Raw genomic sequence first — 10,405 nt, forward strand, 5'->3', positions numbered from 1 at the left:
TCACGCTCAAAATAAAATATTTACATTTTATACGTTGTAATGTCTTTTAAGTCCTTGAAATGCATCTGTATAAAAATCCTCGAAATGCACGATTCAAAATTCATATTATTAAAAAAAAAAAAAAAATCACTATGAACATCTAGCTAAAGGAAAAAAGAACAAATTAGGTTGATACATTGAATTGAATATGATTAGCAGAATAACTATGAACATCTAGCTAAAGGAAATGAGACAAAAGAAAGAGACAAAAGTATGGGTATAAAGATGTCATCAGATTCCTCTATTCTTTTGTACGACACCAAAGTTATATTACGAGGTTAATCTACTAAACTAGATAGGAAAATACTTGTCCGTTTTTTTGACTATTTTGCCCCTAAGAGGGTATTTTGGTAAATTAGTAAATCATCCCTTTCACCTATATATATGTAGTTGTACAATTTCAATTCATCTGTTCCCACTACTTCATCACTTCATTCATACCATTCTGTCCGGTTCATTGTTCTTCAGAGGTTGTTGTTGTTTCATCCTTTTGCATGTCTCTGTTTTGTGTGTTTTTTTTCGTTTTTTTTGCTTTGGTTTTGTTGTAAGCCTGTTTTTCATCTTCTGATTCAGGTTTCTTTGCCATCAACAACCTGAACAATGAAGCTCATAAAAACTCTGTCAATTTTGATCGATTGGGAGGACTGGGTGTTTGTTGATTTCGTTTTTGATCAATTGAGGTTGATTTTTTTTTTCCTTCATGTTTTCAACAGGTGTCTGAGGTAGATAGTAGAAGATTGAATTGTAAAGAGTATGGTGAGTTTTGTTTGATTGGGTTTTTGTGTTTTCATTATGTAATTGTTTGTTGTTGCATGTCTGCAGAATTGAAGTTTCTAGGTTTGTTGTTTGGTGATTTTGTATTTATTGTTTTTTTTTGTTGATTTTCTGGGTTTGATTTTAATTTGGTTTGTTGTTTGGTGATTTCAGTTTGTTGTTTGGTTTGGTGTTGCAACGCACAAATTTTATTCTTGATCGGAGCAATTCTCCGCCGACCGCACCGGAATTCGCTTCCGCAGCTCTGGATTTAGAATCAGAAGTGTAAGATTATGTCATTAAATAATTTATTTTGACATGTATTGAGAATTTTTTGTAATGTGACTACTGTGTTTGGTTTTAAATTATTGTGTGTTTTTAGCATCTAAAAACTTCATATAATTCAAAAGTGTGTTCCTATGAAAAGATATGTTTATTTATAGTGATTATGGTTATGTGATGATAGTGTAATTACTGTTTCTTCGGACAAAGGTATTTGTGGTGGAATCAACTCCACGTCTGTCAAGATAAGCAGGGCCTTGAGCAAGTTGAATTCTGGTAAGATCTGCTCTTTGTGTGTGTATTGTGATGGCTGCAATAAGTGTGTTGAATGTTACATTTGCCGGTTTTTTTAGTTATGGAGCATCACAAAGAGATAATTGTGTCCCTTTGGTTGTACACAATTTTCGTGCTTATTGGCATTGCCGTCATTAAATGAGTGCTATTTACATTCTATAGGTGACTAAGAATGACGTGATTACTGCCTTGCAATACAACATTGAGAAAATGGTTGATTTTGCTTCTTTCATGTATTCATTCATGATGGATTTTGTTAATATTAGTGTTTTTTTGGTCTATCTTTGAACTAACTTGAGGTAGTTTGCAGGTGTGTGCATCTAGAGATATTGTTCATATGCTAAGTAGGATGTCCTATGAAGGCTTGCATGACCAGAGGATGCATTTAGTATTGAGGATGAAAGAAATTGCTCATGGGATTGTTGAGAAGCAACCTAGAGTTGCAACAGCTAGGCCTGAGTTACTTGCCGACCAAGTAAGGGATTAATACTGCTTTGTGTGTTTGAGTAAAAAGCTCAAATAAGTGTTTACTGTTTACTTAATAAGATCCTATTATGTAAGAACTTATATCAGGAATGAAGTGGAAACTAAATTAGCTATTTGGATTAACTTTTAATGGTGAGATTTTAGTGTTTTTCATGATATAGAAGCTTTTTGGATCATAGCAAGGTTTGTGGTATTGAGATTTCTCAAAATTTGCGCAGCAATGTTATCGAACAAATTTATTTTACATTTTTCTCATGTTTTGATGTTTTGATTGTGTGGGTGGGTAACTTAGCATATTTTCTGCTTTGGTGTTCTTGCATATTATACAGTATAGGATAGTGTAGTATAGTATAGTATATCATTTTTTGTATCCAACTCAACCTATTGAAATTGGTCTGCAGCTAAAATGTATCGAATTTCTGAATGGATTACATAACTAATTTTTAGATGCCTGAAGTCCTAATCTCATATATGCTTTTCTTTCAGTTCACTCTCAGTATTTGCGCTGCAGCCGTTGTACCTGAGAGTGCAGGTACTTTCTGAGAACATACCAGAGGAGATAAAGGTTATGTTTAGGAATTTCACTCTCTATTGAATAGCATTCATAGCAACTTCGAAATGCTGATGTTTGAAATGCTTTGCATCTACTTTAAACAACAAGAAATTGAGAAGGCAAGACAACAATTAGATGGCAAGGTAATGGTCAGATGTTTATTTGTATCTTAACATCCTTAAGAATGGCTCTCTGATTTAGCAGCAGCAGTGGATGTTTTTTGCTGCTGCAGTTTTTTCTGTGCAGCTGTGCTTCCGCGGTGTTTTTTTTTTTTTATCGGGGCTGCCGCCTATATACGGTGCCTCGCAGTCGCTTGTACGTTTTTGTCGCTTGCCCGGTACAAGCTTGGGGTTGTTAGCTTAATAAATTTTCCCGTTTAAAAAAAAATGGATTGCAGTTTATAAAGTTTGTTGGAAGGTGCAGGGCTACTAAGGTATAGAAAATTATTCTTATTGCATAATTGGCATCGTAGGATGGTGCCTTAATTATTTCATAACTAATGAAGTCATTCTAAAGCCACTCTTATGTATCATTCTATATTTGCATAGAAAACATCTGGTGTGTACATGTTGATTGTCTGTTACAGTTGTGTCTGGTTCAAGTTGTAAACAACTCAACTCAAACCAAATTCTTGGTAAATAATGAATTTGGTCATTCAAATTAGGCACTCATATCAACTTAGTTGTTATAATTGTCAGAGGTGATGGTTGAACTTAGTTCTTATGCAATGTTCCATTCTTTTCTTTTTGTTTAGGATGTCATGAGTCAGAGAGAGCAAGCAATTGAAGTTTCATTAGCTAGATTTTACTCACTTTAGAAAAGTTCAATCTCTTTTGTTAAGGGTGCGTTTGCTAAACCTGATAAAGTAGAACTGTACAATTGGGTAGAGTTAAAAAAATGAATAATTTAATTTCACATAATCTTGTGGATAATTATATGTCCAAACCCAGAATCATTTAATAGTTTAAAGCCTTATTGATGAAATTTTTAAACTACTATCTTTTTTTTTTGAGGGATTAAACTACTATATCTTAGTAAGAATCTAATGGGTTATCAACATGCAAGTTTGGTACTGCAGCGAGTTTTCTTAAATTACAGTGACACCGTGATTTTGTTTGTTAAAGTTTCAAAGTGCGGTTTTCACTAAATCACTGTGATCTTGCCTAACTTACCGAGAATCCAAACATCCATATATTGACCCTAATCCCTGAATTAAGTCACATGTCGTGTGATATTTGTATGTGAGGTTACAATTGAGGTAAAAACACAAGAAAACAAAAAAAAAAAACTTCAAAGAAATGTTACTAAATCAATGATTATATTAGTTTCTTGTGGTGCTTGAACCTTCAACATTCTAATTAGTTGAAAATTGAGAACTATTGATTTTAGTTCCAACAATTTAAGTGTTTCAATGCTTTTAGAAGTTTGGTTTTTTCCTAATCTTTCTGATGGAGAATTGTTTTTAAAGGATTTTTGAAAAACTAGCAATTGGTAGCACAATTCAAATTCTGAAATTTCTAGAGTTGTGCAACGATGTAACCAGTTGCTTGCCTTAAAACCTTTTCCCTAATATCAGTTCCAACACAGCAATTAGGGAAATAATTCTCATTGCAATGGTTATGGCCATCTAGAAGTGATTGCAAGAGCAAAGATCTTCAAATTTATTCTGTGATCTGGTGTTATCACGAAAGTTTTGCAATTTGCAATACACATTTGCTTCTGCTCATTTTCAACTTTCAGCTTTTTGTCGTGGAATTGAAACTTTAGCGTAAAATGTTTTTTGCTACAGGTTCTACATGGTGCATCTGGTATGTACAGAAATTTGAATTCATTGGCCATGCAACTTACAAAAAGAAAATGTGCCGTTGTGTGCTGAACAAAAGGATGGATCAGTGGTGGAGAGTAGGTTGGTGAACTTGATGGAGGGAAGGCGCGTTCGAAGAAACAAGGGAGGAAGAGGGATATTGTGGATTTGAGGACCCTTTTGGTTCTGTGTGCACAAGCTGTGTCTGCTAATGACAATAGGACTGCTAATGAATTGTTGAAGCAGAATAGGAAGCATTCTTGTCCTTCAGGTGATGCATCACAGAGAATGGCTCATTACTTTGCAAATACGATTGAAGCGCGCATGGTTGGTGCTGGTAACGGTACACAAATATTATACATGAGCCAAAAGATGTTTAGTGCTGATTTTGATTGTGTAGGTATGAATTTGTGATTTTGATTGCAAAAGGCAGTTACTTTCTTGCCTTAGTGGGACGAGATTGTATGATCCATCTCTATGATGCTGAAAGGTGTAGTTATCAGTCTTATAAGCTAACTTTATTGGCTGCTTGCGCATTTTGATGACTGTATGAATGTACGACTGTGCAGGAATTTTGATAATATTGGCAGCGTTGGTAATCATTCGGCTGCAGTGACTTCTATCAAAATTAGCAGTGGCAGTTGCAAGATCCTCAGTTGTAGTGCTGAAAGGTATGTTAGCATGGGTTCGATATACAAAAAAAATGAATGGACTGTGTAAGTTTTGCTGATCAATTGAATAATAGGAATAAAAGTTTTACATAGAGGTTCTGACTTTTTTTTTGTAAAAAACTACAAATGAATTTGAACTTTAACAACCTCTTATGGCTCATTGTTACAATATATTGGTTTAGTTCTTTCATATATACATGTGTTACAATGATTGTGCATTCAACTTAAGATATTTGGAGCTTGCTTATAAAAAAAATGGTTGTATAGAATATTTTGTGTTGGTTTGGCTGATTAGAATACCAAATTTGGATGCTTTATTAACAGGAAATTCATGATATGCTAAACTTTGAGAAAGTAGCTAGAATGAAAGTTGAGGACATAACTTATTCCTTGCTGACTTATTTACTATGTTTTCCTTAATTTTGGTCTAAACTAACAGGAACCAGCTGCAAGGGGAAAAACATCAAGCCAATCAAACTACAGTGGTGGTGCATTTTGCACAACAGTGAGTTTATTAATCAAACACCAGTTATAATGTTCATGAAACTGATTGCTTTTTGAAAATTTAGAAGTCACAAGTAACAACAATAGGTTATGGTCAACAGTGGAGGTAGGGCTAAAGATTAGGATTACAATATTTATGCATGTCAATATGAATGGTACACAAAAGTATTTGAGAAAGTTCTAAATTTATATTCAGAATCATAAAATCATATGATATTCTAATTTTAATGAATGACGATGCATAGATTTTAAAATCTCTCGTGTCTTTGTGCAATGTACCCTTTTGATATTGATTAAGGATGTTAATTGTTTTTCAGACTCATGGAGTGCTGAATGCAGTGAGCTGGGGGATCTTGATGCCTTTGGGAGCTGTGATTGCAAGGTACTTGAAGGTGTTCAAATATGCAGACCTTGCTTGGTTTTACCTTATGTTACCTGCCAATCCGCTTCCTATATAGTTGGTGTTGCTGGATGGGAAGTGACTTGGCTGGTGTTACATATTCAACTCATAGAACACTCGGGATCATCCTCTTCTGCCTTGGAACCCTTGAGGTATGACATTACATGTTCATGTTCATGAATTGTTTACATGTAATATTTTAAATTGTATACGCGGTAACTGTTACAGTTGTGTCGCGTTAATTGATATTGCAGAAAATCAGTCAAATATAGCTGACGCAACTTCAACAGTTGTTGACGAGTAGTTTCATAAACAATAAACTACTAATATACAAGGTTTTGAATTGTGGCTATGGAAACTGTTGCAATCATTGATATTGCAGAGAATCACAATAAATGTGACTAATGCAACTTCAATTGTTGTTGTGAAAATATAAAAAAGCAATGATGCTGCAGTCAGATTGCAGTGTCAAACATTTGTTTGAAGCCTTGCTGATATGCCTCTTTTGAATGCGATGTTATGCTACTAATAATTGAAATGAAATTAACAGAATACTTCTGCTATTGAATACAGGTTTTTGCTCTGTTATTGAGGCCAAACAAAGATCACAAAATCAGATTCTACTGGAACCTTTACCGTTGGGGTGTCGGATACGCAACTATAATCATCAACATCGTCAACATCTTTAAAGGGTTTGAGGCCTTGGAGGTGTCTGCAGTGGATCGCTATGAGCCTACGATAACTGGAAGCATGCATACACCGGCATTATTGCAGCACTGGGTGGCATTGCTGTACTTTTGGAAGCTTACACATGGATCATTGTGATCAAGAGGAAGAAATCAGAGAACAAGTTGCAAGGAATGAATGTAACAAATGGTAATGGATATATTGGTCTCTATAATCCAATCCAAACCTTCTTTAACTAGCTATCACTATGGCCACCATCATCAAAGGTACTCTCCAGACTCTCCTATCAGCTGGTGAGGTTGAGAACAACCCATTAACCATGTCTGATGACCAGATTTTAGATCAAATTTACTCCACATGTCCACAGTGACATAAAACTTTATGCTGCTTCTCTTTTCACCCTTACTCAGAACACCCTTGCACGTTCAACACACATTGTCGACAGTGTTGTGCAGGTCTATATACATATAAATATACATTCTTATTTCCTTTAAATTAAATATTCTTTATATATTCATAATATTTAGAAATTTTGACAGGGTACCAAAGTAAGTTTGAAGCAAGCAGATGACAAGTCCCTTATCCCGAATTTTAGTTCACCACTGTGCACTTTGAAGTCAATTTCTTCCTAATCTAATGAATCAATAATAATTAATTAAATAGGACACATACTGAAGTACCAAAAATAACATCTACACATGATCACACTCACACACAACATACTCACATATATAATAATTTTTTTTGAGTGTTATCTTCATCCTCAAATTCTTCAAATAATGCCATGTTATTTTTTATTGCTATGAGTTTTCAGTAGCATTGTTATCTTTAAACTTATTCCAGGTTTCATCCACGGGCTCTTCACAAGAAGTGGAGATCAAAGCCTCACAAGAGGGACTCAAGGAATTTCAAACCTGAGTTTGTTTATGGCTTGCCTATAATAGAAGAAACTTGATTATTGGTGTCTGCAAGATAATTATGTAGGATATTTCAAGGGGTTTTGATGTAAATTATATCTGATGAAAAGTTTCACTTGAATCCATAAGGATCGTGGTATAGATGATGCAAGTAACCAATTACAATGTTTAAGAATAAAATTAATTAAAATCTCCCTTGGCTTGAAGCTTGAGAATCTTTTGTGTGGTCTTCCTTTTATCAATCCTTTAGTCAGTGGACATTTTGCCAGTGATGATACTTTGGTGATTTTTCTCATTAACTTCTTATGTTAGAGAAAATGTTATGTGCAAACATGTAGCACTTCTCTTTTTTCTTTTTGGAAAGTTGTCAAATATAACTCTATACCTACTTGGTCTTTTATTATAGATAGTGAAAACAGTTTGGTTTTGCTAGAGGTAGGTGGCTAAAAATTGTCTTTTTAATCATGAGTATTTTTGATATTGTCTCAAAACTGTATTTTCTTTAAAGATTTTTTTTACAGAATACGTTATTCAACCAGTGGAAGCACATTTATCCAACGGGGCGGGGACGGGTATCATATTATCCGTACCCATGGGTATCCATTGACATCCCTACCCTTTCCTGTAGATCATGTGAAAAGATTTATATACGTTGAAGCTAAAACACAAAATGATATAAATCAGGTAGAGAGGCTTTCAGTTATCTGTTTGATGCAGAAGTTTGTTCACCTGAAAAAACTGGATACTTAATTGCAGTTAATATCTGCCTTTGTTGTAGATCATGTGAAAGAGTTTATATACGTTGAAGCTGAAAGTAAAAATGATATAAATCAGGTAGCTTTGGTAATAGGGTTTTCATTGGTTTATAGATAGATATCAATTATTACTAGAAAAGTGTTTCTACCGCTAACTAAATATGTTTTCATTTGTTACTCGTGATCAAGCCATTTTAAAAATTTAATTTTGTAATCCGTAATGCAAGAGTACTCTAAATATTGTATTATGATTTATAATTATCTGTCATTTCGCAATCTATAATTTCAATATAATATTTTGTCAAATACGTTACTGAACCCCCGTGCGAAGCACGGGTTTGTAACTAGTAAAGTTAAGAAAACCATGTTTCATCTCTAGTCATTGGATGATGTATGCAAATGATGTAAGTGCCAGCTCCAATAACCACTTAATATCCAATAATTGGATAGGAATTCCAGTAATGCTAAAATTGATATAGGAGTAACCTTCTTAAACGTTGGGACATGAGGTGTGTCTGAAAGATCATCCATTATTTGATTCAGAGGAAACATACAAGTGACTTGGATAACACATCTTAATTTAAAATCTTAAGGCATTGGGTTTATTGATTATCTCACTTATATATTCTTCAACCTCCACTTTTTCAAACAGTGTGGATCATCTAAGTCATCTTCAATTTGCGACAATAATCTCCTCTCAAGTGTGAGCCATTACATTCGTTATCCTCCCCCACAAGCAAAAGCTTTTTTCATCCAACAAAGAGTCGGTGAAACCCTTCGTCGAACAAGACTCTTATACCACTATTGGGATTTTGACAATTGATAGATTTTATGATTTTTTTTATTTTTATTTTTTGATATTGAGTGATCTATTTTAATTTGATCTAACTCGGTTTAATACAAATACACATTTTTTTATAGAGACCAGATTATACATTCGAGTTATCCGGTTTAGTCATATGATTCAATCAATGATCCAATAGTTGAAAATTGTGTCTGAAGGTATTCTTAAGAACCATATTAAGTAAAACTGAAACATTCATTAAAAAAAAATGTAACACCGAAACATTTTTTTGTAGATGGTTCTACATGCAAATCATGTTTTCATCACTTGTTTTTATAGATCTTCTGATTTTTTTTTCCCCATTGCAATGTGTATTTATAAGTTGAAAAATGCAAAACCATAATTGTTTTCATGAAAAAAGAAGTTTTATATTGCATGTGTGTGTACAGTCGTTACAATTTCTTGGACAGAGCGGGGCAAGGAAGGGAAAACTTCTCCAAATTACTGGCACACATGTGTCATAAATAATTCCACGATAGAACAACATATCATTATTAAGATTAGGATCTCAACGACCGGCTAACAGAATCAAATTCTAAATGAATGCATATTTTCTGAATATCCATGCGTTTCATGTTTATTCGATTGTTTAAGAAATATATTACTCCTTTCGAATTATGTTAGTCAAAGCCATTTTAAAGTTTTTAAAATACTACATCTGTTATTAGAGAATAAGGAGGAAGATAATAATGCTGTAACATAGCTTCTGATCACCAGAGTCTGAAGTTACAGCTTCTGATCACCAGAGTCTGAAGTTACAGCTCCTGATCACTAGAGTCTGAAGTTACAGCTCCTGATCACTAGAGTCTGAAGTTAACTAGTTTTACAGTTGAGTTTGTACTTGGATTAGCTTGTTCATAGGATGATTGTATTTTACTTTCTTCCTATAAATACCTCTTGTAAACTCTTTCACATTCATGAGAAATGAGAATATTCATTTTACACATTTCATAACATGGTATCTAGAGCGTCTCTCATCCTCATGAAGAAAGTTTGTTACAAAGTTAGTTACAACAACTTTTCTTCATCATCTTCAACCTTTCGCCATTGATTTTCTGCAAATTTCTCTGCAACTTCTTCGATTCCTTCGTGAATCCTTGCAATTTTTCTGCAATTTCTTGTCTCGATCTCGTCTCGTCTCGTTTCGATCATGCCTCGTGAAAATCAAGTTCATACTGAATCTGTGTTTTATGTGCATCCAAGCGAAGGTCCGAACTCTGTTCTTATTACTCCACTCTTGGATGGATCCAATTATCTCTCATGGAGCCGTTCCATGATTCGAGCTTTAGGCGCGAAAAACAAATTGAAATTTTTTGATGGTTCCATGGAAGTTCCTGATGAAGAGGATTTGAATCATAGTGCATGGGAACGATGTAATCATCTCATACAGTCATGGATCATCAACTCTGTTTCACC

General features: G+C 34.2%; 1 protein-coding gene and 1 long non-coding RNA gene across 2 annotated transcripts; both read left to right on the forward strand.

Annotated features, from left to right (window-relative positions):
* The first annotated feature begins 446 nt into the window (after positions 1-446).
* On the forward strand, positions 447-2,550 carry LOC146916009 (uncharacterized). Its single transcript, XR_015014837.1, has 6 exons — positions 447-509; positions 613-795; positions 967-1,077; positions 1,259-1,350; positions 1,679-1,843; positions 2,341-2,550. It is a non-coding gene; the product is annotated as an uncharacterized LOC146916009 (long non-coding RNA).
* Positions 2,551-4,262: 1,712 nt separating this feature from the next.
* Positions 4,263-7,605, forward strand: LOC146916010 (uncharacterized). Its single transcript, XM_085718222.1, has 6 exons — positions 4,263-4,538; positions 4,612-4,701; positions 4,781-4,882; positions 5,329-5,387; positions 5,704-5,938; positions 7,317-7,605. Exons 1-6 carry the CDS (start codon positions 4,486-4,488, stop codon positions 7,426-7,428), a joined length of 651 nt encoding a protein of 216 aa, XP_085574348.1. The 5' UTR covers positions 4,263-4,485; the 3' UTR covers positions 7,429-7,605.
* The last annotated feature ends 2,800 nt before the right edge of the window (positions 7,606-10,405 follow it).

This window comes from Medicago sativa, chromosome 6 (genome assembly GCF_051527215.1).
Source record: "Medicago sativa cultivar Bolivia chromosome 6, Bolivia_mono, whole genome shotgun sequence".
In the NCBI taxonomy this organism is placed as follows: Eukaryota; Viridiplantae; Streptophyta; class Magnoliopsida; order Fabales; family Fabaceae; genus Medicago; species Medicago sativa.